The 26,808-nt window shown below is 43.6% G+C and overlaps 1 protein-coding gene across 7 annotated transcripts; it reads right to left on the bottom strand.

Moving 5' to 3' along the window:
* Positions 1-4,192: 4,192 nt before the first annotated feature.
* On the bottom strand, positions 4,193-25,237 carry ASTE1 (asteroid homolog 1). Of its 7 annotated transcripts, XM_061194681.1 has the most exons (7): positions 24,277-24,782; positions 23,510-23,681; positions 22,043-23,365; positions 9,494-9,704; positions 7,527-7,716; positions 4,896-4,985; positions 4,623-4,667 (listed from the first exon to the last, which is right to left on the bottom strand). In XM_061194681.1, exons 3-6 carry the CDS (start codon positions 23,345-23,347, stop codon positions 4,931-4,933), a joined length of 1,761 nt encoding a protein of 586 aa, XP_061050664.1. In that variant the 5' UTR covers positions 23,348-23,365; positions 23,510-23,681; positions 24,277-24,782; the 3' UTR covers positions 4,623-4,667; positions 4,896-4,930. The 7 variants fall into 7 exon arrangements, with proteins under 7 accessions (XP_061050663.1, XP_061050660.1, XP_061050661.1 ...); XM_061194680.1 differs by lacking the exons at positions 4,896-4,985; positions 24,277-24,782 and adding an exon at positions 25,162-25,237 and having other exon boundaries at positions 4,193-4,667; XM_061194677.1 differs by lacking the exon at positions 4,896-4,985 and having other exon boundaries at positions 4,193-4,667.
* Positions 25,238-26,808: the final 1,571 nt, after the last annotated feature.

Genomic DNA, 26,808 nt, shown 5'->3' with positions numbered 1-26,808 from the left:
GTATCCTGTATGGCTCAGAAAGCTGTTGCTTCAAGTGGAGAGGCGTCTTTTTAATACATCTGTCCAAAAGAAATAGTATTTCATTTCAAAGTGATACAAATACAGAATCATTTCTAGCTGCCTTGACTGAAATGCACCAATGAAAGACATTATGAGATAAATACCGAGTACCCCACAAACACTGCACTAAGAATACAAGGTCACTATGTCTGGAGTCAGATACTAGTGAAAGTTTGTCCTCTTACAGAAGTGGAATTGTTTCTCCTGGTCTTGGGAGTGACTGCTAGCTGGATGCTGCTTGGGTTCATGGTGTGCCAACCAGCCAAACAGCACGTGCTAGAGAGCAGTGCCCGGTGAACTCTGGATACCTCACTACTGGGGAGACCGTGTTTGGTTTCCTTAGGGTTATGGGGTAGGGCCAGGATATAACCCTTGCAGCTGCAGGAAGAGGTAACACCTGCTCTTAATTTTCTCCTGTCTCTAAACATATCCCAAACTCTTTCAAATTGTGTTTAAAAACACTAAAGAAAATTCCTTGATAACAAGAAAAAAGGACAAGAGGGGCAAAGTGCTCACATAGGGCTAGTTCCTTCTGGTCTTTATTTATTGTTTCCTGAGGTTGAGCTTGGCTGCTTGTTCACACTCTCCTGGCACTTCTCTGCTTTTCAGTGTGGCTTCAGCCTGGCAACTCTGCTGAAGCGGCTTTAATGTTCTCACATTCTTGCCCTTCTCATCTCGGCCATATTTAATAGTGTTGACCTGCTTTGCCTCTGCAAAATTCTGCCATGAGCTCTGGCAGCCACTGGTCTCATGGTGCCTTACGTTTCTGCCCAGCACCCCCACTTCTCCCAGATCCCTTGCTTTGCTCTTGGCTTTCATGTGTGGATGTAACAACGACTGTCATCTATGGCATGTTTTTAGTGCCAGCGACTGTTCTAAGTAACTTAAAATACATGTCATTTTATCCTTAGACAACTTGAATTATTCTGATCCCTATTTTACAGATAGATTCATTTATTTTATGCACAAAGGAGGAAAAGATAATTGTAAGATCTTTGTAGCTATAAAGGTCTTTATCTTCTGAAACTGTAATTAATTTGAATTAGAAATCCAAATTCAAATATGGAAATTAATTTGAATTCTTTTTTGTCATAATTATTATGAAAGGCCTTTAGAATTTATATTTATAGGATATACATATTCAACTTTACAGGTCCAGGTATCTCAAAAAGGACTTGTACAAATAAAAGGTTAATCACAGCTAAACACAGAAGATTACATTATAGTGTTCTTCTCTCTCCAACTTTATTCCTAAAATTTATTGATCTTCGGTGTCCAGAGTTCTTTTTGTTACTTAAATTGCTAATTGAAGACTTAACAAACATCCCCAAAGACTCAGGTGAGATTTCATTAGCTAGAACTGAATCAGAAAGAACAAGGTTTAAAGACTTGATTAAAAAACGAAACAGGTTTTCCAAGTTGGGACGTTCTACACACGTGCTCCTCCTGCCTTCCTGTACCTCATCCGAATCACATCCCTGTCTCTTAAAGCCAAGCTCAAAAGCCATGTCTGTCTGAGAATCCTGATTTAGCCTCCTCGTCCTTGTGACTGCTGTCTCCTGATTGTAGCCTTCAGTCTGCAGTTTGCCATTTGCACCTGACGGATTGCATCACAAAATGTTTCCTCGTTATTTCGTTGTTTTACCTCCCCAAACAGCTTACACAAGCATGACTTTTGGGGGTTGGGTACTATGTCCTATTTCTTTGGTAACCCCCCTCAGATGTCCTGTGGAGTGCTTGCAACCTCTCGCTTAATATATACAGGAGAAGATGTATACCGGGGTAGGTAACTTTCCTGAATTCTCAGAGAGTAAGAGTTAATGGACATTCGATTTTAACTCCTTTACTGCAAAGCTGGGTAGTTTCAAGTGAATGGCCTTGCCCGATTCCAACAGAGAAAGGAACCTGTTTTCTTATGTCTACTGAAGGAAGGCCCCTTGGCTTGAAAAATTTCCTGTTAATGAAAGAAAAAGGTGAATGATATAATTCAATTGACTTTAAAATTCTATAGCCCTACACTCTTCAGTTTGGTGCCTATCAAACCAGTCACTTGGCAAAGTGGAACTGGGAAGGAATAGTTTTTCATGCAAGGTTGGTGATTTTTTTTTTTAAACTTTTGCGTTTATTTATTTTATTTATTTATTTATTTATGGCTCTGTTGGGTCTTCGTCTCTGTGCGAGGGCCTTCTCTAGCCGTGGCAAGTGGGGGCCACTCTTCATCGCAGTGCGCGGGCCTCCCACCATCGCGGCCTCTCCTGCTGCGGACGCGCAGGCTCAGCAACTGTGGCTCACGGGCCCAGTTGCTCCGCGGCACGTGGGATCCTCCCAGACCAGGGCTCGAACCCGCGTCCCCCGCATTGGCAGGCAGACTCCCAACCACTGCGCCACCAGGGAAGCCCCCAAGGTTGGTGATTTTAAAAAGCAGTGTGGATAAGCCAGGAAATAGGACACTCATACTGGTATAATTTCCAGATTGGCCCCCAGCTCCAGGAATGAAGGAAGACAATTTTGATATTACAGAGATCTTAACATGCTTATAGTTCCCATTAGATCCGTTATTTGCTGGAAAAATACATGTCTTCTTAAAAATCGATGCATATGACTGCTCTTTTCTTGATTCTTCTGGGAATAACCATCTCTTTAGAGACGAAAACCACCTTACTCTGGAGCCCCATGCACTCTTAAACAAAAATTTCCTTATTTCAAATACTCTTATTTGAAACAGAAGCCAGTCTTTTAGGGTTGAAAACTTTAGGAGCCTGTGAGATTTTGTTTTTGCCTTTTGTAAATGGCTAAAGCCAGTTAGTTAGTTAGTTAGCCCTTGGGAGGGGTGGGCTTAGGTGTGGCTGATGCTGGGCTTACTTCCTCTGAGAGTATTGGTACCTCTAGGGAAGTGCAGAGAACTGCTTACCAGACGTTAATAACTGAACACAGTCCTGCTCAAAAAGCAGCTGAAAACCACATTTAGCTGCTGATGGAATATATCAGTGAGAGAGTAAAGAAAGGAACACAATTTGTACGAATACATAAAAAAATGAAGGTTGGAGTGTACTTTCAGATCTTCAGATCTTGCCCAAATATATTCATTCCATTTGCTTTTCTATTTTCAAGTTCTTTATTTGGAACTGGCCGTGCCCTCACAGTTCTGTAACAGGTGTTTGTTTGTTTGTAATGTTAGTAGCCGCCAGTGTGTTCCAGAGCAGTGCCTTTCAAAGTCTTGACTGCAGTCCACAGTAAGAAATAACACTTTGCACAACCATCTAATCTATGAAATGCATATCTGATATATTCCATTTAAAAATGCTGGTTATGACATTAATTGCACATCCCATTAATGGGATGCTGTTTCTTCTTTTGTTGGGACCATTACAGTTTCAATTTCTGTTCTAAAAACTGGAGCACATAGGGCTTCCCTGGTGGCGCAGTGGTTAAGAATCCACCTGCCAATGCAGGGGACACGGGTTCGAGCCCTGGTCCAGGAAGATCCCACATGCCATGGAGCAACTAAGCCTGTGCGTCACAACTACTGAGCCTGCGCTCTAGAGCCCGCGTGCCACAACTACTGAGCCCGTGTGCCACAACTACTGAAGCCCGTGCACCTAGAGCCTGTGCTCCACAACAAGAGAAGTCACCGCGATAAGAAGCCCGTGTACCACAACGAAGAGTAGCCCCTGCTCGCCGCAACTAGATAAAGGCCGCGCGCAGCAATGAAGACCCAACGCAGCCCAAAATGAATAAGCTAAAAAAAAAAAAAAATTAAAAAAAATAAGTAAAATAAAAAGTGGAGCATATCTAAAATGCTCATCAGCCCTGCCATGGGCTCCTTGACAAAGTACTTAAAGGTCTCCTTTTCTGTCTGGCTTCCTCACGTCTATCTTCCGGGGCCCAGACCTTTCATAATAAAGGATGAAGAGGAGACAGTTGTAAAAAAGTTGTGTTAAATGATGATAACCCAGCTTCAGCTTATAGGAAGTAACTGACATAGGACTTCTGTTCTTTTTGAAAAGAGAGCTTGGCTGAGTTGCCACAATTTGAAGGTTATAGACTATTATTAACTTACTAAACTGGAACATGGCAAGTGCAAACATGTTTTCACGTATTGAAAAAATACAAAAGTTTACTTAAACCACGTATTTATTAAAAGCAGAATACAGAGTACTTTGGAATTCAAAATACTGCAATGTTTATCCTTTAACAGATTTAATTCTAAAAAAAAAGTCAATCATTTCAAGGGAGGTAATACAGATTTTCGGTAAGAATCCTAACCTGGTTGCAACTGAGTTTATTCGAGCTCTGGGGCCTCCATGTGCTCCTCCAAGGTCCCCACCATCAACAGCTCAAACCGATTGCCTCCCTCATGCCAACTCCTAGCGTTCAAGGTGGTCCCCACTCTGTTCTCTGACCGGGGGGTACCTCGTTTCTTTTGCCTTCTTTTTTTTGATTTACCCTTTGGTAGGACTAGTTCAGCAGGGGCACACGACCTAGTGGCATTGAACATATGCTCATAGAGTTGCTGGGCCTCAGGACACACGTGCAGGAGGCTCTCCACCGAGGCCGACGTCAGCAGCTGTCGGCACAGCCCGTGCACCAGGCTCCCGCTGTACAGTCTGCTCAGGGGAGAGAAGAGGGTGTCGTTACAGCAGAGGTTCCTGCACTGGGACAACTCACTAACATGGCTTCAACAGACGCATCAAACACTGAGAGCGCTGCTTCTATAAAAGTTACTCAAGAATAATCTGTTTCTTGCAAGAAGGAACTGAATTGATAACAGAGATTACTTCTTGGCTAATGATACTTAGAACTTTTTATCAACAAATTAAATGATGCATGCTTACTGGTTCTCCAACTAGCCCAAAGTTGAGCAGGCCTCTTAACACTTCAAAGACAAGGAGTTAAAAATGCCTCTGATAGGACAAACAGGCAGTCTGTTGAAATATGAGAAAATTTAATCGTATCATTTGCGAGGTCATTCATTCACTTGGATTAAAAACCAACTCCACAAATATAAGCTGGGATGAACTGGAAGCCACAGATTTAATATATTAACTTACTGCCAGGGTTGACTGGTACCTTAGCAACTGATGGAGAACCATCATTTACTCAGTGTAAAATCATCATTTAAAGAGGCTTGGTGATGCTGAGATGCAGGAACAACTCTCCTGCTGAAATCACTATTGAGGGAACTGTTTCCGCTGTCTTGCTTTATAGGGATCAGTGGTCACTAGAGAGGATCCAGTCAAGGATGACCAAAATTAGTAAAGGAAAGGAATAAAGAATCCATAGGTCAGACGCCAATCAATCTTATTTGGTAGAGAGATCTAGGGTGTAGGAATGTAATAGGGGCCTGGCATGCTCAGTGGGCCGGGCCGGCAGGTTTGCGTGGCCGCCCAAGGTTGCAGCACCGGTTCAGCCCGCGGACGCCACGCCGCCCTGTGGCTGCGGCTCGTTCCTGGGAACTTGCGTGCGGACGCGGCTCCCAAGGAGCCGGCAGGGGGCCTCGGGGCAGCTGAGGCCCTAGTGCTGCCGAGTGTCCAGCTGGCAGGCCTGGCGGGCCGACGTGCGGGTGGCGAGGGCCGCGGGGGGGCGCCGCGCTCAGTACAGGGGGCGGGACACGCAGTCCTTAGCCAGGACCAGCAGCCGGGACAGCGGTCCCCCTCCAGCAGCAGTCAGCTCGCAGCCGTGCTGGGACAGCGAGTGCGGGGAGAGGCGGATCACAGCCTTCTCCCTGGGTCCCAGGCCCGCTGGCCTTGGGGCCGGCCGGTGAGCTGGGGGAACTGGGGGCCAGTTTGGGGGCCGGCGGGGTCCTGGGCGCCTGGCTCCCTCAGTGATGCCGGCTGGGCAGGGTCTGGGGGCCAGGCCCTGAGGGCGCCGCCAGCTGAGATCTGCCTCTCCCGTCGGGCCTGGGTACTGGCAGGAGGACCCAGACTGGGTGCCGGACCAACGAACGCTCCGGGGCAGGGTAACCAGTCCCCGCAGGGACCCCCTCCTCTTAGCCAGGGCCTGGACCTAGGAGGGCGAAAGTCGATCCTTGGGACTTTGAACAGGTAAAATGAAGGGTAATGATGTCACTTCGCTTCTGGGATTTGTTAAGTGTTAAAAGCCACAAGGAGGCATGGAGACAGAATTAAATGCCTCCCTTTCCCTTTCTCTTTAGAACGGAGGACAACATTTGTTTTGTTAGAGGTTTATAGGAACATGGTGACCTGACCTCAAGAACAAAGGATCTGACACCAGGAAGTCTGCAACAACTAACCATGTGCCTCCCTCACCTTTCCTATAAAAGGGCTTTGCTGAAAGCTCTCGGGGAGTTGGAGTTTTTAAGGCATGAGCCACCCATCTCCTTGCAGGGCCCTGCAATAAACCTTTCTCTGCTCCAAACTCCAATGTTTTGATACTGTTTGGCCTCACTGTGCGTCAGACACACAGACTTGCGTTCAGTAACATTAACAACACTATGTACTGCTAGGAAGCTTTCAACTTGAAACATTTCAAGTCACACCAACATATATGATAGGCCTCCGTATAGCATTCATTAATTCAACAAGTATTTGAGTACTTAATGCTAGGCACTGGGGCTACAACAGTAAACAAAACAGGCAAGTCCCAGCACACACCCAGAGCTTATCTTCAAGTGGAGAGACAAAGCACATATGTAATCTCAACTCCATTTTCTAAGCATCTCCCTTTTATCTTCCTCACTCACTCCCTTGAACGGATAATCACCATGATGTCCAATCCATTGATCCTACCACCCTTTTTACTGGCTCACACCCTACTGCTATCCTTTCCTTCTTACGCAGCTTACACTCCATAGTCAAACGTTAAACCACTTCTGGTATACAGGCTGTCTCTCCCTTCTTCACACTTGCCTGGCAAAACAAAAGCCCCAAATAAAAAAAATCCACATAAGCGTCTAATAGTCACCTCACTAAAATAAAAGCTCTGTGACAGCACAGACTTTTTAAATGTTTTGCTCACTACACCCTAGCACAGAGTAAGCATTTAATATCTGAATGAATGAGTAAACAATATGCTGAGTGGTAAGAAATGCAATTATCAATACAAAAATACAGAAGAGTAATAGGACTAGAGAAAGTGGAAGCAGAGAATAATATTTCAGTAGGATGATCAGAAAAAGCCTTTATAACGTGATATTTGAATAAAGACCTGAAAGAAATGAGGGAAAGAGCTATATTCTACCAATAACTGCCTCTTATTTTTATTTTAAGGACCGAATTTTTTAAATTTGGAAAACTTTAAAAAATCATGGAAATTTTCTTTGGAAATATGGAAGTAATTTAATATTTAAAAAATTTAATATTACAGCTCTTCAGCTATAACAGTGATCCAAGACCAGTTATATATACTACGTTTGATTTTTTAAAAAAAACTTCTTTGCGTTAAATGTAAACTAAAGTATTTACTTCTTCATGCAGCCACCTGTACTAGTTTCCCGGGGTGCTTACCGAGTTAGGTCTGGCTCTGGGAGAGGGGTGGACAGCAGTTGGTTGAGATACAGCCCCATCTGCAGGCAGCACTGCCACTGACAGAAGACATGAGCTGTGTCTAAGTCCAGCCTCAGGCCCGGCTGTGCCTTCACTCTCTGCAGCTCTTCATACAGCATCTCAGCACCACCGCCCTGCAGAGCTTCCTCATCTAGATAAAGACACAACCCAAGGGCAGTATTTCCAAAAACACTGTATCATCTTGTAATGTTCTCCATATATAAAATTTCAAATTCCATAAAGAAAAAAACTGAATAACCAAAATGCTTTTCTTTTTTGGCTCTTTTCTATTTTCATGTCAATGTAAAAGCCTTTCAATGTATGAACTGAAATATTTATACTGAGATGCCCTTTTAGTGACAACCTAACTTTATTCAACCCCAAATTCTTTATCTTTTTCCTTAAAATAGTATCTCTTCCTCTAATCTACTACCTGACTTTAAACACATCTGCATCTGAACTCTCCAAACCCTAAATCTGTCTCTATGAAAAATCCCCTTCTCTTTACTGTTCTATTTCACTACATTTCCTTAAAGAAACAGCCGTGTGTTCAAAACACGCTTTACCTTCTGTTGTATGGGAAGAGAATAAGAGTATGACTCATAGAGAATGGGGCAAATCGGCCACCTCCTCGGTGGTGGACGACAAGCGGCAACCACCCCGGGAAACCTGCCTGGTCCCGGCTCCACGTGCAGCCTGCCTTCCGGACCAACCTGGAAGGAAGGAAAAGGAGGCCCACCTTTTACCAATGAGCGAGCAGCAAGGCACTGAGCCTGCCTGGGTGTGGGGTCCACATTCCTAAAAGAAAAGAAACAGATCCTTGACATGCCCCTTCTGTTGGACTCAGGTAAAGACTTAATAGACTGGTGCTCTGAGAATTTTCTTAAACTATATTTATGTTCAATGAGAGGAAACACCCTAAACTTGTGTCCTAACCAGCAGTGGGCCGGAACTTAACTTGCTATGCAACAGTCCCTTCTGACAGCTGCTCTCCCACTTTGGGGTGTCCTGGAGTCTGTGCTGGCTCACCCTTTCATGAACTTATTTTAAACAGTAAATGCCAGAGCAGTGCTGTCCAGAACTTTCTGCAGTGATGGGAACGTTCTACATCTGTGCTGTCCAGTCCAGCAGCCTCTAGCTACCTGTGGCTACTGGGCACTTGCAATGTGGCAAGTGCATTGAGAAGCTGAATTTTTAATTTTAAATAGCCACCTGTGGCTAGTAGCTATCACGTTAGTACTGTTCTAGAGTGTGACAACTATTATACATGTTTGGATAAAGCATTCATAATTTTGTAAAGAGAATAATCCCATTAGAGGATTGAAGTGCTCCAATGCATCAACATTTATTTCACCTGATGTTTAAATAAAGATGAAACTGCCTCAAAGTGTATTTCTCTAATAGAAAGAGAAGTTACCATTTCTACCATCACAACTCATATACTAATTGAAACTTACAGTGGAGAAAAAAGAAAGTAAAAAAAAAAAAACAACACAAAACAGCACAAGCATGAATGTTTACAGTAATTGTAGGTATTCTTAAGTTTCACCAATGGGCAAGTTTTCTTAAGTCTCCAGGGGAGATGCTGCTGCTGCACTGAAGAGAGGGACAGGGAACACGGAGCACAAAATGTACATCATGGTCACGCTTTACAGACTGAGCGTCAGGTGCCACAGGACAGGGGGGTGAGGCAGCATCAGCACATCTTCACTGCTGTGCCCTTGAGGTCAAGCCCTCCAGCACTGACCTGGTACACGGAGCACTCAGAAAGATCGACAAGGAATGAGTGACATTCTGGTGCCCCACTTCGAAGTTCTGATACAACTGGTGGAAGTAAATAATCCGAGAATTTTTGTTTGTTTGTTTAAACGTTTGATTACATGCAAGTAACATGCAAAAACATACTCCTGGGACTTCCAGATACCTACCAGGGCTGCTGATCATGGCATGCAAGGGTCCCATCAGCATCCCCAGCAGTAAGGCCTGCAGATGATGCAGCTTTGCCTTGGCCTCCGTGTGCTGCACCCAGTAGCAGCTGACGGCGATGGGCAACTTCAACGCAGCAGGGACTGGGTCCAGGATGCTCTGTTTCACTTTCAGCGTTTCTAACAGAAGTATCTGCCGTCTAGCCAAGGAGAGCTGAAAATATACACCAAACATTCTGTAAGTTACTTTGGAGAATGTCTTTTTTTTTCATTCTCTAGGTCGGTTTCTTATCTTCCTGTGGAAAAAAATCAGCCACACTCGAAATTAGAACCTTCATAAGGGGCGTAATAAATACGGTGACTGGCTGGATGTGCTGTCTCTTCCCGCCGCACAGCCCTTGCTCGCGTCAGTCCATCCCCCACGCAGGCTGCTGGGCATCTGCAGTGTGCCTGTCACCTGGGAAGCTTGTTAAAACAATTCTCAGGCCCCACCCCTTAAACTGATTCAGTAAATGAGGGGAGCCCAGGAATCTGCATTTTAACTCTTCTGCTTTAAGAAACAAAGATCTATACTCAACCCTAGCCTTACCTGCCAGTGACTGTTCAGGCCCCCCTCCTCTGTGATGCCATCACCAATCACCTCCGGAAGGCAGACTTCGACCACATGCACCCTCTGCAGCATCCCACGCAGCCTTCTGCTTGTCTGGGTCCTGCCTCATGTCCCAACCCAGCTGAATGTCTTATTGTCTGTTTTTTCCCACATGGGGATTGTCCCAGGGTGGCCACTTCTAGTGACAGGTATATTCCAGCAAATAGGAATATTTAAGGGCTGCCCGCATTGTCCTTGTAATAACATACCACACCAACTTTCACTCCAGGCTTCAAACAAAAGGAAGTAAACAGCTATGAGGGCTTTGGGCTTCTGGTTGACATAATTTTGCCTTAATGAATCTTTTTTTCTTCTTTTTTTTTGTTGATTTTTATTCCATTTTTTAAAAAATTGAAGTATAGTTGATTTACTGTGAATCTTAAGATTTAAGAATCGTAAGGGACCTTGCAGGTCACACACTTTTACAGATAAGGAAATTAGGACTATTAAAAGAGCATCTCTGGGCGACTTCACAATCAAACTCTAAAAGGAAAAAAAATAGTCTGTATTACTGGGTCTGCACACACCCAGAAAAGATTTCCTTCTTAATTTTCTGGAAGGATGAGACAGTCTGGCACATTTCTTGGCACCTAACACCTAGTCAGTAAGTAAGTGTGTTGACAGCTGAAAACAGAGATGTTAACTTGAAGTAAAACACGTTGTAACTGACAAAATAGGTTCATCATCAATGTATGACAACTTTAATACGATGATTTATAGGTACTGGTTTTAATAATTTGATACTGTGATAAAAATTTAAAAATTAGAAATACGTGAAGTGGTTTACAGTACAGTCAATCACCCCTATAGGAAGTAGCATTAACTACTTAAATTTAAATATATTCCTCATAATCTAAACTGATAGAAAGACCTACCATGAAAAGCTAAGAAAATACATGAATTCTTTTCTGACATATAATGCTTAAATTATTGAATTCTCTAGCCAAGTTACAACTTCTATGAACCAAGCAGAGTCTGGGCTTTGACTTCAGAGAGGTTCTGCCCTCACTAACTCTGCAGCCTTGAGCGAGCTTCTGAGCTTTTCTACAGTCAGGTCTGATCATCTGTAAAATGGGCACTAGAATGAGTCACACAGATGTTTCATGGAACCCACTAGTCCTTGTTCCCTTCCCCAAGGGGGACTACTCTGCTCACAGCCCTTAGATCTAGTCAGGGTTCATCCCGTGTGACAAGTCTGCAGAAGAAGCTGCCTCAGAGGCAGAGGCACCCGGAGAGAGGCTGGGCTTGGCACTGACTTACTCCCCAAGAATGATCCCTTCCATCTCTCCTTACGGTTAGCCTCTCACGGGTTAACCTGAATGGTGCTCTGTCCACTGCAAGTGACACAGCCAAAATGGAAACTCTACCCTATGTGGTTACTGTGGGAAATAAATGAGAGGTTGTATAAAGTTTCTATTACAAGAGCTGGCACAGAGCAGACGAAGTATTACTGTCACATCATGTTAAGCATACAAAACGAAGATATTATCACAAAGTCTCCATACTTGTACCTGCACACCTTTGGAATCATATTTGCACCTGATTCCCTTTAGAATAATCACGGGCTAATTAGAGCTAACAACATTGAGCTAAAATGCAGAATTGATGGTGCCAAGGGAAAGCCAAATGATGTCACTGCACAGACACTGAACTAAAATCTCACCCCACTTTGAATACAAGTACGTGATGAGAACACTTGTCACCTCCACTGAGCCCGGAGTATAATCCACCTGCTGTACTCATTGACTCAACTGGATTTTCATGTGGGGGAAAAGTGTCCTGACCCCTATGTCACACCACACACACAAACAAATCAATTCTAGATAGATTTCAGATCTAAGTGTAAAAGGCAAAAATATTTTTCATGACCTTGGAGCAGGCAATAATTTCTTAAGTAGGTCACAAAAGTGACAGGCATAAATAGTAAAATTTTAGATTAGAGTGTATTAAGAACTTTTGTTCAGCAAAACATACTTGAGTGAAAAGACAACCCACAGTATGCTCCCACAATGTTATTTGACAAAGGACCTGTATATAGAAATAAACCAAAAAACAGGAAAATGGGCAAAAGACTTTGAATAGAAACTTAACAGAATATGCAAATGGCCAGTGAACACATGCAAAGGTGTTCAAATAAGTCATCAGAGAAATGCAAACTAACACCCACCAAATTGGCTAAAATGATGGCAACCATAAGAACAGCTAAAATTGGGTGGAGTAGAAGGACGTGTTCTCACTCCCTCTTGTGAGAGCACCAGAATCACAACTAACTGCTGAACAATCATCGACAGGAAGACACTGGAACTCACCAAAAAAGATACCCCACATCCAAAGACAAAGGAGAGGCCACAATGACATGGTAGGAGGGGCGAAATCGCAATAAAATCAAATCCCATAACTGCTGGGTGGGTGACTCACAGACTGGAGAACACTTATACCAAAGAAGTCCACCCACTGGAGTGAAGGTTCTGAGCCCCACGTCAGGCTTCCCAACCTGGGGGTCCGGCAACGGGAGGAGGAATTCCTAGAGAATCAAGACTTTGAAGGCTAGCGGGATTTGATTGCAGGACTTCGACAGGACTGGGGGAAACAGAGACTCCACTCTTGGAGGGCACACACAAAGTAGTGTGCACATTGGGACCAAGGGGAAGGAGCAGTGACCCCATAGGAGACTGAACCAGATCTACCTGCTAGTGTTGGAGGGTCTCCAACAGAGGCGGGGGGTGGCTGTGGCTCACCGTGAGGACAAGGACACTGGCAGCAGAAGTTCTGGGAAGTACTCCTTGGCATAAGCCCTCCCAGAGTCTGCCATTAGCCCCACCAAAGAGCCTGGGTAGGCTCCAGTGTTGGGTCGCCTCAAGCCAAACAACCAACAGAGAGGGAACCCAGCCCCACCCATCAGCAGACAAGCGGATTAAAGTTTTACTGAGCTCTGCCCACCTGAGCAACAGCCAGCTCTACCCACCACCAGTCCCTCCCATCAGGAAACTTGCACAAGCGTCTTAGATAGCCTCATCCACCAGAGGGCAGACAGCAGAAGCAAAAAGAATTACAATCCTGCAGCCTGTGGAACAAAAACCACATTCACAGAAAGATAGACAAGATGAAAAGGCAGAGGACTATGTACCAGATGAAGGAACAAGATAAAACCCCAGAAAAACAACTAAATGAAGTGGAGATAGGCAACCTTCCAGAAAAAGAATTCAGAATAATGATAGTGAAGATGATCCAGGACCTTGGAAAAAGAATGGAAGCAAAGATCGAGAAGATGCAAGAAATGTTTAACAAAGACCTAGAAGAATTAAAGAATAAACAAACAGAGATGAACAGTACAATAACTGAAATGAAAAATACCCTAAAAGGAATCAATAGTAGAATAACTGAGGCAGAAGAACGGATAAGTGACCTGGAAGACAGAATGGTGGAATTCACTGCTGCAGAACAGAATAAAGAAAGAAGAATGAAAAGAAACGAAGACAGCCTAAGAGACCTCTGGGACAACACTGAACGCAAAAACATTCGTATTATAGGGGTCCCAGAAGGAGAAGAGAGAGAGAAAGGACCCGAGAAAATATTTGAAGAGATTATAGTCGAAAACTTCTCTAACATGGGAAAGGAAATAGCCACCCAAGTCCAGGAAGCGCAGAGAGTCCCATACAGGGTAAACCCAAGAAGAAACACGCCAAGACACATAGTAATCAAAGTGGCAAAAATTAAAGACAAAGAAAAACTATTGAAAGCAGCAAGGGAAAAACGACAAATAACATACAAGGGAACTCCCATAAGGTTAACAGCTGATTTCTCAGCAGAAACTCGACAAGCCAGAAGGGAGTGGCACGATACACTTAAAGTGATGAAAGGGAAGAACATACAACCAAGATTACTCTACCCAGCAAGGATCTCATTCAGATACAATGGAGAAATCAAAAGCTTTACAGACAAGCAAAAGCGAAGAGAATTCAGCACCACCAAACCAGCTCTACAACAAATGCTAAAGGAACTTCTCTAAGTGGGAAACACAAGAGAAGTAAAGGACCTACAAAAACAAACCCAAAACAATAAAGAAAATGTAATAGGAACATACATATTGATAATTACCTTCAACGTGAATGGATTAAATGCTCCAACCAAAAGACACAGACTCGTTGAATGGATACAAAAGCAAAACCCATATATATGCTGTCTACAAGAGACCCACTTCAGACCTAGGGACACATATAGACTGAAAGTGAGGGGATGGAAAAAGATATTCTATGCAAATGGAAATCAAAAAAAAGCTGGAGCAGCAATACTCATATCAGATAAAATAGACTTTAAAATAAAGAATGTTACAAGAGACAAGGAATGACACTACATAATGATCAACGGATCAATCCAAGAAGAAAATACAACAATTATAAATATATATGCACCCAACATAGGAGCATCTCAATACATAAGGCAACTGCTAACAGCCATAAAACAGGAAATAGTAACACAATAATAGTGGGGGACTTTAACACCTCACTTACACCAGTGGACAGATCATCCAAACAGAAAATTCACAAGGAAACAGAAGCTTTAAATGACACAATAGACCAGATAGATTTAACTGATATTTATAGGACATTCCATCCAAAAGCAGCAGATTACACTTTCTTCTCAAGTGTGCACGGAACATTCTCTTGGATAGGTCACATCTTGGGTCACAAATCAAGCCTCAGTAAATTTAAGAAAATTGAAATCATATCAAGCATCTTTTCTGACCACAACGCTATGACATTAGAAATCAATTACTGGAAAAAAAACATGAAAAACACAAACACATGGAGGCTAAACAATACGTTACTAAATAACCAAGAGATCACTGAAGAAATCAAAGAGGAAATCAAAAAATACCTAGAGAAAAATGACAATTAAAACACGACGATCCAAAACCTATGGGATACGGCAAAAGCAGTTCTAAGAGGGAAGTTTATAGCTATACAAGCCTACCTCAAGAAACAAGAAAAATCTCTAGGGCTGCCCTGGTGGTGCAGTGGTTGAGAATCTGCCTGCCAATGCAGGGAACACGGGTTCGAGCCCTGGTCTGGGAAGATCCCACATGCCGCGGAGCAACTAGGCCTGTGAGCCACAACTACTGAGCCTGCGCGTCTGGAGCCTGGGCTCCACAACAAGAGAGGCCACGATAGTGAGAGGCCCACGCACCGCGATGAAGAGTGGCCCCCGCTCGCCGCAACTAGAGAAAGCCCTCGCACAGAAACGAAGACCCAACACAGCCAAAAATAAATAAATAAATTAATTAATTAATTTAAAAAAAAAAAAGAAAAATCTCTAATAGACAATCTAACCTTACACCTAAAGGAACTAGAGAAAGAAGAACAAACAAAACCCAAAGTTAGCAGAAGGAAAGGAATCATAAAGACCAGAGCAGAAATAAATGAAACAGAAACAAAGAAAACAATAGCAAAGATCAATAAAACTAAAAGCTGGTTCTTTGAGAAGATAAACAAAATTGATAAACCATTAACCGGACTCATCAAGAAAAAGAGGGAGATGACTCAAATCAATAAAATTAGAAATGAAAAAGGAGAAGTTACAACAGACACCACAGAAATACAAAGCATCCTAAGAGACTACTACAAGCAACTCTATGCCAATAAAATGGACAACCTGGAAGAAATGGACAAATTTTTAGGAAGGTATAACCTTCCAAGACTGAACCAGGAAGACATAGAAAATATGAACAGACCAATCACAAGTAATGAAATTGAAACTGTGATTAAAAATCTTCCAACAAACAGAAGCCCAGGACTAGATGGCTTCACAGGTGAACTCTATCAAACATTTAGAGAAGAGCTAACACCCATCCTTCTCAAACTCTTCCAAAAATTTGCAGAGGAAGGAACACTCCCAAACTCATTCTATGAGGCCACCATCACGCTCATACCAAAACCAGACAAAGATACTACAAAAAAAGAATATTACAGACCAATATCACCGATGAATATAGATGCAAAAATCCTCAACAAAATACAAGGAAACAGAATCAACAACACATTAAAAGGATCATACACCATGATCAAGTGGGATTTATCCCAGGGATGCAAGGATTCTTCAATATACACATATCAATCAATGTGGTACACCATACTAACAAATTGAAGAAGAAAAACCATATGATCATCTCAATAGATGCAGAAAAAGCTTTTGACAAAATTCAACACCCATTTATGATAAAAACTCTCCAGAAAGTGGGCATAGAGGGAACCTACCTCAACATAATAAAGGCCATATATGACAAACCCACAGCAAACATCATTCTCAATGGTGAAAAACTGAAAGCATTTCCTCTAAGATAAGGAACAAGCCAAGGATGTCCACTCTCACCACTATTATTCAACATAGTTTTGGAAGTCCTAGCCACGGCAATCAGAGAAGAAAAAGAAATAAAAGGAATACAAATTGGAAAAGAAGAAGGAAAACTGTCACTGTTTGCGGATGACATGATACTATACATAGAGAATCCTAAAACTGCCACCAGAAAACTACTAGAGCTAACTAATGAATTTGGTAAAGGAGCAGGATACAAAATTAATGCACAGAAATCTCTTGCATTCCTATACACTAATGATGAAAAATCTGAAAGAGAAATTATGGAAACACTCCCATTTACCATTGCAACAAAAAGAATAAAATACCTAGGAATAAACCTACCTAGGGAGACAAAAGACCTGTATGCAGAAAACTATAAGACACTGATGAAAGAAATTAAAGATGATACCAACAGATGGAGAGATATACCATGTTTTTGGATTGGAAGAATCAATATTGTGAAAATGACTATACTACCCAAAGCAATCTACAGATTCAATGCAATCCCTATCAAATTACCAATGGCATTTTTTACAGAACTAGAACAAAAAATCTTAGAAGTTGTATGGAGACACAAAAGACCCCGAATAGTCAAAGCAGTCTTGAGGGAAAAAAACGGAGCTGGAGGAATCAGACTCCCTGACTTCAGACTATACTACAAAGCTACAGTTATCAAGACAATATAGTACTGCCACAAAAACAGAAATACAGATCAATGGAACAGGATAGAAAGCCCAGAGATAAACCCATGCACCTATGGTCAACTAATCTATGACAAAGGAGGCAAGGATATACAATGGAGAAAAGACAGTCTCTTCAATAAGTGGTGCTGGGAAACTGGACAGCTACATGTAAAAGAATGAAATTAGAACACTCCCTAACACCGTACACAAAAATAAACTCAAAATGGATTAGAGACCTAAATGTAAGACCAAACACTATAAGACTCTTAGAGGAAAACATAGGAAGAACACTCTTTGATATAAATCACAGCAAGATCTTTTTTGATCCACCTCCTAGAGTAATGGAAATAAAACCAAAAATAAACAAATGGGACCTAATGAAACTTAAAAGTTTTTGCACAGCAAAGGAAACCATAAACAAGATGAAAAGACAACCCTCAGAATGGGAAAAAATATTTGCAAACAAATCAGTGGACAAAGGGTTAATCTCCAAAATGTATAAACAGCTCATGCAGCTCAATATTAAAAAAACAAACACCCCAATCCAAAAATGGGCAGAAGACCTAAACAGACATTTCTCCAAAGAAGACAATACAGATGGCCAAGAAGCACATGAAAAGATGCTCAACATCACTATTAGAGAAATGCAAATCAAAACTACAATGAGGTATCACCTCACACCAGTTAGAATGGGCTTTATCAGAAAATCTACAAACAACAAATGCTGGAGAGGGTGTGGAGAAAAGGGAACTCTGTTGCACTGTTGGGGGGATGTAAATTGATACAGCCACTATGCAGAACAGTATGGAGGTTCCTTAAAAAACTAAAAATAGAATTACCATATGACCCGGGAATCCCACTACTGGGCATATACCCAGAGAAAACCATAATTCAAAAAGACACATGTACCCCAGTGTTCACTTTAGCACTATTTACAATAGCCAGGTCATGGAAGCAACCTAAATGCCCATCGACAGATGAATGGATAAAGAAGATGTGGTACATATATACTATGGAATATTACTCAGCCATAAAAAGGAACGAAATTGGGTCATTTGTAGAGATGTGGATGCATCTGGAGACTGTCATACAGAGTGAAGTAAGTCAGAAAGAGAAAAACAAATATCGTATATTAACGCATATATGTGGAACCTAGAAAAATGGTACAGATGAACCGATTTGCAGGGCAGAAATTGAGACACAGATGTAGAGAACGTATGGACACCAAGGGGGGAAAGCGGTGAGGGGGTGGTGGTGGTGGTGTGATGTATTGGGCAATTGGGATTGACATATATATACTAATATGTATAAAATGGATAACTAATAAGAACCTGCTGTATAAAAAAATAAATAAAATAAAATTCAAAAAAAAAGAATAAGACTAATAAAAATCTGTTTAAATTAAAAAAAAAGGGAACAGCTAAAATTTTTTAAAAGGATAGAAGATACCAAGTAAGGGCAAGGGTATAAAGTAAGAGGAACTCTCATAAACTGCTGGTCAGAATATTTATTGGTAAAACCACTGTGCAAGAGCACTTGGCAATGTGTCTTCTAAGCTGAACATACGTGTGTCTTATGTCCCAGCAACTCCACTCCTAGTTATATGTGCAACAGAAATGTGACCATATTTTTACTAAATGCTGTGCACTCGGATGTTCATAGCAGTATTCATAATAGCCCAAACTGCAAACTGCACAAATGCCCATCAGCTATAAAATGGAACAATCAATTGTGGTACATTCCCACAAGGTAAAAATACACAACAATGAGAAATGAACGATCTACAACTATGCACAGTGATATGAATGAATCTCATGAACACCATGTTGAATAAAAGCCAGACGATTTATAAAGTGTAAAAACAAAGTATTCAAGGTTGTTAGAGATCAGAACAGTGAGTACAAGGGGTAAGGGAGGGAGTGACTGGAACCACACTGGGGAAGGCGGGGGTGCTGATAATGCGTCTTCATCTGGGTGCCCTTTACATGGAACTGCTGAGCCGGTAAGAACTCAACAAGGTGTAAATTATCTGTGCACTTTGCTATGTGTACACACTGAGGGAAGGATGAAGGGCAGAGAGGCAAAGGAAATGTTTAGGGCTGATGGATACATTCATTATCTTAATTTAGGATGGATTCATGGATGTAAATGTACGTCAAAACTCATCAGAGTATGCACACCTAAAGACACTTCTCAATAAAGCCATAAAAAAAGTAAAAAAAAAAAAAAAAGCCCTCCAACATAGCACCATGTATGTTGTGAGGAGAAATGTAATTTCAGCAAAACATCCTTCAGAATGTTGCTGTTGGAGGGTGGAGGGAATGAGAAGTGCCCACCAAACTGAGAAGGCATCCTGAGACTGAAGAACGAGGCAGGCGGCTCCATGCAGTCATTGGATCAGTTTATCGGCGGGTAACGTACTCAGGGTGGGATCGGGATCTGGTGGACAACGATTAATTGGAAGCATGTGCAACTGCACTGCGCACGGCTGCGGGGCCACTGGGACAATTTATAGTTAACCTTGTGGCGGGGGGTGCTTGGAAACAGGGCGTGCATTCCTAAGTCAAGATTCATGAATGCGTAGCTAGCCAGTCTCATGGGCGCCGTGAGTATGTCAGAAAAGGTTTTCATTGTTTGGTGACTAACAGAGCATAGAGGCCACCTGGTTGTAATGATTATTAAACAGTCTCTATTAACCACAAAGCCCTTGATGCAGAGGAGTGACTGATGGCACAGTACAGTCCTGGGTAGGGTCAGTGAAAGGATAGGAAGAGCTGTAAGGGCTCGGGAGAGCGTCAGCTATGCTAACAGCCACACCGTTGCTAATTTCAATTTTTCTGGTGTGGGTAAAGTTTTAATAAATTCCTGTTTGGAATTTGACCTATGCTCAATTCTCCAGTTCTTTAAACCTGGAAATATGATAAAGTTAGTCAGCTGTGCTACTTAGCATGATCAGAATGACTCCTGTAAAACTGTATCTAGACTTACACAATAAATGAACTGTACAAACCAGATGGGGACGCCCTATCTTGGGGCTTCTCTGAGTGCGGTGACTTGTAATCAGGCATGTCCCTTGCAGGGACCTCAGAAGCTATGTCTATGGAATTGTTACAAGAAAGAGTAGATTCCGTGGGGAAGGAGGCCAGTGGGACTTTTTCCTTCTTTAACTGAGATATAATTCCCATGTCATAAAATTCACCCTTTTAAAGTAGTTTTTATTTATAAGCCTGTGCAACCATCTCTAATTCCAGAACATTTCATCACCCCAGAAAGAAACCCTGTTCCTAACAGCAGTCATTCCCCATTGCCAAGGAGGCTCCTGGACCCACCGACGTGAATCTTGTTCCTCCTGCCTGAGCTGTCACCAATGGGGAGGCTAAAAGGGCTAGTTCCTGGTCACCTGTGTGGGCATTCTGGGCTGGATAACTCTTGGCTGGGGGTGCTGTCCTGTCAACTGTAAGATGTTTAGCAACATACTTGGCTTCTCCCGACTATATGCCAGTAGCAACAGCCACCCCTCCCCAAGTACTGCCAATCAAAAGTGTCTCCAGACACTGCCAAGTGTCTCCTGGAGGGCAAAATCACCCCCAGGAGAATCAATGGTGTAGACCGTTGGGAGGACTCCCGCTCTTGATTCAAACCTTCGTGGACGCTGTTACGCGGCCCTATATCCCGGAGCAGACTTGCACCCTGAGTGGTCTGAGAGAGTCTCCTGAGTCTGAATATTGAGTTGGATCCAAAACCCCACCGGGACTTCCCTAGTGGCACAGTGGTTAAGAATCCGCCTGCCAATGCAGGGGACACGGGTTCAATCCCTGGTCCGGGAAGATCCCACATGCCACAGAGCAACTAAGCCCGTGCACCGCAACTACTGAGCCTGCACTCTAGAGCCCATGAGCCACAACTACTGAGCCTGCGTGCCACAAGTACTGAAGCCCACGTGCCTAAAGCCCGTGCTGCGCAACAAGAGAAGCCACCACAATGAGAAGCCCATGCACTGCAGTGGAGTAGCCCCCGCTCGCTGCAACTAGAGAAAGCCTGCGTGCAGCAACAAAGATGCAATGTAGCCAAAAATAAATAAATAAATTTGAAAACAAAAATTTAAAAAAACCCAATAACCAATGCAACTGGAATTGTGAGTTTATCTGCATTTAATTTGTAAATTTAATTGTGCTCGCATAAGCAGCTTCACATCTATTTTGTAATTAATATATTTATGTAATATTATTAAAAAAACTAAGTAAACACTGGGATCCATGAGAATTTCTTTTACCTTGAAAAGGGGGTTGGTCTGTTACTCAGGTTTAATCAACACTGAGTTAGGCCAAGAGTCATGTTTTCAGTATCAAACTAAGCAAATCACCATGATGCCATAAATCTCAAGTCTAAAAAAAAAGTCCTCATCAATAAAAATGAAAAATTAGGCCTAAGCATCAGTATTAATCCTGTTAATTGCAATCCAATGCAGTCTGAGATGTTAGTTGTGCCTTTGATCAAGGCCTAAAGGCAAGCTTTCTTTTTTCTGCAGCTCAGAATTTTTTTCCCTTTCCTTTTTTTTTAGTCACTAACCCCATTCTACTGATAGCTAGTTAACAACAGAGTAGTAGTAATAACCGCAAAGATAACACATGCTACTGAAGTACAGTGGAAATGGCAGATTTGGAGCTAAAAGATCTAGGTTTGAGTCCTAGCACGGATAATTCCCTGGCTAAGGATTTAGCTGAGTCTTAGTTTTATCAGCTATGAAATGGGGGCAATATAGCAACGAACCTCAGTTTGTTATGTTAAGAGAGATAATACACATGAAAGCACTTTGTAACCTGTAAAATGCTTTACAGAAATTGCAGTGGTATTACAAACACTTACCTCAGTCAATTTGCTTAAGTCAGAATGATCCTTGGGCAGTTCTACTCCATCAACAATTGATGTTTTGATATTTTTATTAATCCTTTCCACTTCGCTGAAAGTTGGAGGCTGAGGAGGCAGTGCATCCCAGGTCACATTTCCCGGATGTGGAAGAGTATTCACAAGGAGCCCATAGATGACTTGCCGGATGGGCAGAGAGATTCTGTGGGCGTTTGGTCGCTGCATGTTTTCTACCTGTGTGTGGAGAATGGTCCGTCGCAGCACCAGAGCATCGCTGATGAAAGGGGACAGCTGGCCTCTGGCCAAGGCCGCGAGCACCCATGGCGGTAAACCCGGATTCCAGGTGTCTGGGCAGGCGTAAGCACCATGCTGGAAGAAGTCCTGCAGCCTCCCCTGGGACTGCAGGTACTCCCCCATGGAGCCACAGAGAAGCTTCTTCACGGTTCCTCGACTCTTTCCAGGGAGATGTTTCAGAACGTTGTCTAATGCTTCGGTAGGGTCAGCAAAACGAGACAACCAATTCAGAAGTCCCAGCACCCGGTGGTGTCTCCTTCCCTTAGAACTGGGAGCCCCAAGAGGAAGACATACTTTATTTAAGAACGTCTCCACGACGGGCAGATTAACGTGGTCATTTCCACACAGCACCGCGAAGAGAGGCAGCAGAACTTTGTTCATATTGCCGAAGTGACAGCAGAGCGCATCAAGGGAAAAGCACTTGGCAGGGATATAGCAGTCTCGTGTACCCTTGATAGTGTTCATGTTTCTCCACTGAAAGCTATTCAATGGGCAAAACCCACTTTTCAGGTCAAAAATGCAAAAGTCACTATCAGACGATAACACGGGGCAATTCCAGTGATTAGCAAGGGTCATGATGTCCCGATCTGCTTCCGAAAAGCACTGGACAAAACGTACCCGCAGCTTGATCAGAACCTGTATGAATACTTCCCGGATGAGTAAGGGACACACATACCCACCCCCGCCAACAGAAAGGGAATGGGCCATCTGGATCTTCTCCCTAGCTCGATCCTTTAAAGTGTTAAGCTTTTTATCTGAAATGTCACATCCTCCATCTAAAACAACATATGGGCAGATTTTACAAGCAGAAAGTGATTCAAAGAATTTTTCTACAACATCTGTAAAAGAATCATAGTCCCCTCCATACCGGAGCTCCAAGTTTGAACTGAAGCAAAGCCGGTGGAAGAGGGCATAGCCGTCAATGATAATTTTTGTGTCTCGCAATTTCAAATCTGTGAAGAACTCATTACTATGATCTTCCACAAAACTCATTAGTCCTCGGATACCCATGACTGTCTGAAGAATTGCCTGTTTAAAACAAGAGAACACACTTTTAATTGATGTTGCTTATGGGGGACCAAGCTACTGTTTCTAGCACCATCAAATCAACAGCAAATGTTATGAAGGGCTCTTTAAATAGAACACATTAGGTGTCAGCATCTTAGTCCTTACCTAGATTCTCAGGCAATACCACCTAGCTGAGTGCTTTTTCATTCTCTCTCGCTTTCCCCATATGTTACAAGCCACAAACTCAATGGCATCATGGAGTCTGCTCTTTGGACAGGGACGGAGGCTGCTGACGTACAGAACTTCTGCGGACTTTGATACTGAGACAGTCACCATCCTACAACACAGAATATTTGTTTTGTGGGGTCAGCGTAAAAGATCCTAAGCTATAAAAATGATAACCTCAATAACATAATTAATAAATTAGAAAGCATTAGGCTTCAGTTAACTAAAGTGTGTAGGGTCAATGATATGGATCCAGTTTTTCTATTTTCATTATCAGAGTCTGGGAATTTCTTTGAGGCCTTGGCTTATGGGCCCGTCTTAATTAGCATAGTTCCGAGTTTCAAGCCTGGAGGAACTGAACTCTCCAGTTTCACGCTAACCAGAGGCTCTTCTCATCTGTCTTGGCATATACGTCCCAGTAACTGAAGATATCCTTCCCCAACTGGCTAAGTCACAGGTTAAGTATTACTGGTTTCTCCTTTGGCCTCAGGGTCCAATATGGCTCAGCATGGCACGGTTACTGATACTGTCTTTATTTAAAATCGTGAGGTTTTGTCAAGCATGTATTTTTTTTTTGCATTAGTTTTGATTTTTTAAAGATACTGTGTTAAAATTTATTTATCTTGATCACAGAGTTTTGGGGCTTCCCCTTGCATTTAGTGCCCAACTCACTTCACCCTAGGCTTGGCCCTGTCTCAGTACCTTACCCTGTAGGGTACCTGCTTCTCTCAAGTCTGTCTTGTACAGCAAATGCGAGCAGAGACCGCGTCAACTCAGCCGAAGCTAGTTACAGAATATGTTCAACAAATGCGCGCTAGACAGGAGGAGGGCGCGCAAAAGGTTTGCTCCAAGTCCTCAAATACAGGCCTTCAAACCGCGACCCCCGGGCCCGCAGCGGCAGCGCCCACCTGCTCCGTCCTCCCAGCAGACCAGCCCCTCCACCACAAGCCCACAGGAGCCGGGGGAGACCAGGAGATCCCGGCACGTGAGCCCGACCTCCTGAGCAGAACCGGAAGTCTCCGAGTATGACGTCACGGGGAGCCCGATTCCAGGAAGCTAGCGGCGCCGACTGCGCGGAGGGGTGAGGTGCCCCCGGGCCTGGCGCGAGGTCGCCCAGGAAGGCTGGAAAGCACGCTCCGAACGGCTGCTGTTAGGTTAGAGCAGCGAGGCCCGCTGGGCCGGCCTCCTTATCCCCGCCCACCTTGGTCAGCGCACACTTCCGCCTCGGTGACCCGCTAGAGGCCACCTCCCCGACTTCCCGGAGTGCCCCGCGCCGTCTCCCTGGCAACGGCGCCCAGCGGCCGCGCTCGACTTCCCGGCACTCCCCGCGCCGTCTCCCTGGCAACGGCCCCCGCAAGCTAGGTCCGGAGTTTCGCTGGCGCGGCTGCAAGAATGTGACGCGGCTCTTCCGGCGTCCCGGTTACTGGCTGGCCCTTGGGCGCGCGCGGCGCCGCCGCCCCTCGCCCTTCACCCGGAAAGGTACGCGGAGGCTCCTCGGAGCTCGCGGGCTCCCGGCGCCGGGAAGGTGATGGTTTCAGGGCTGCCTCTCCGGGCCTCCAAGCCCGCGTCTCCTCACTTCCCTCGGCTCTTACCTCCCGGACCTGCTCCCGTCCCGGGAGGATGTGTGGCTTGTGCCTCCTCCGTTTGTGTTAGCCCGCTTTGCGAAAATGTAAATTTAAAATACTTGAGGCAAGGAATTATTCTTTTAACCTTAGGGTTAAGGTTTACCTTTAAGGTAAACCTACTTTAGCAGAATCCGGTGTCAGATCTGCTTCCTCTTGTTTGTTGTTACCTAGGAGGAGACTCGTAAACACTGCCCTTCCCTGTCTGTGCCCCCAGCCACACAGTTCCACCCCTAAGGGTCAACGTGCAGCTTTGTGAACCGTCTCTCCCTTTCCGACCACACACCCTCCTTCCCCCCGCCCCCCTTGGGCAGCAAGCTGGTCTGCTGGACGCTTATATGCCCTAACAGAGTTTACTGAAAACCTACTGTGTGCCAGGCACCGAGGACACAGAGATAAGGCGTGTTCCTTGCGCTCAGGTTCCTTCACAACCTCTGTGAGGTGGGGGGCGAGTGGACGCTTACCAGTTTTCGGGTGGTTCTGTGGTCGCACGGAGGAGACTGAGTGGTCTGGGGAGGGGGCGGCCGGGCTGCGACTGGGAGGCTGGGCCAGAGGGAGCCTAGTCCCGAGGTACTCTGTAGCCTGGCCACATTGCTTAGACACTGCTGGGCTTAAACACTCATTTACAAATGAGAGCCCCTGGGAAATTGGACTTCTCAGAACTATTCTGACCTTCCCTAGACAGGGACCTTTATCTCCAGTAAGGAGGATTACTGAAAGGGTCCTTTACAGTTGAAAAGGCTATGAGTCCATACATTTTTCGTAACAGCTTAATTTGGCCAGAAAGCATCACTTTTATGTGATCAGAGGAAGCACACAAAGACACATTGAGAGCCCTGCTCTCCAGTTGTTTTTTCAGCAGTAGATTTCACTAATATTTTCTGTAATCTTGATAATCCCACATAATTCAGGCATTTTGAGGTATGGGCCCCAGCTCTGAAGTTCCAACCCAATGCTGATGTTTTAGTATTGTCGTGATCACATAGCCACTTAGATGATTTGGTTTCTCCCTCCCTCCTTCTCTCCCTCCCTTCCTTCCTTCCTTCTCTGATTACTAGTTTTCCTTCTCACTGGCATTAGGTGAAACTTAACTGATTAATACGTTATTTCAAGAGGGGAAATGCTGTAAATAGACATTTCCTTGTTTATGTTCTGTTCCAAGGATATTTGTAATTGGCCACCACCATGATGAAGCCCGCAGGCCATGTACCCCAGCGTACACAGATAGCATCTTGTTTTGTCATTATGCACAATAGGTTTTTGTCTTATAGCTTTGGAATTGTTGAATATGGACTGACCTGACTCCAGAGCACAGTCTTCAATTTAAAATCATGTTTTCTTTCCTTTTTTTTTTTTTTTTGTTGGAGTATAGTTGCTTTACAATGTTGTGTTAGTTTCTGCTGTACAGCAAAGTGAATCAGCCACACGTGTACATATATCCCCTCTTCCTTCCCATTTAGGCCACCACAGAGCATTGAATAGAGTTCCCTGTACTACACAGTCTGTTCTCATTAGTTATTAAAATCATGTTTTTCTTATAGATTTAAAATAAAACCCACTTTTCATAATTACTAACAAAACATTTTACATTTTGATGAAATAAAAGTGATTTTACCA

The sequence above is a fragment of the Eubalaena glacialis genome, chromosome 6 (genome assembly GCF_028564815.1).
Source record: "Eubalaena glacialis isolate mEubGla1 chromosome 6, mEubGla1.1.hap2.+ XY, whole genome shotgun sequence".
Classification (NCBI taxonomy): Eukaryota; Metazoa; Chordata; class Mammalia; order Artiodactyla; family Balaenidae; genus Eubalaena; species Eubalaena glacialis.
Note: the sequence above shows the minus strand (reverse complement) of the source record. Positions and strands in the feature narration are given on the sequence as shown.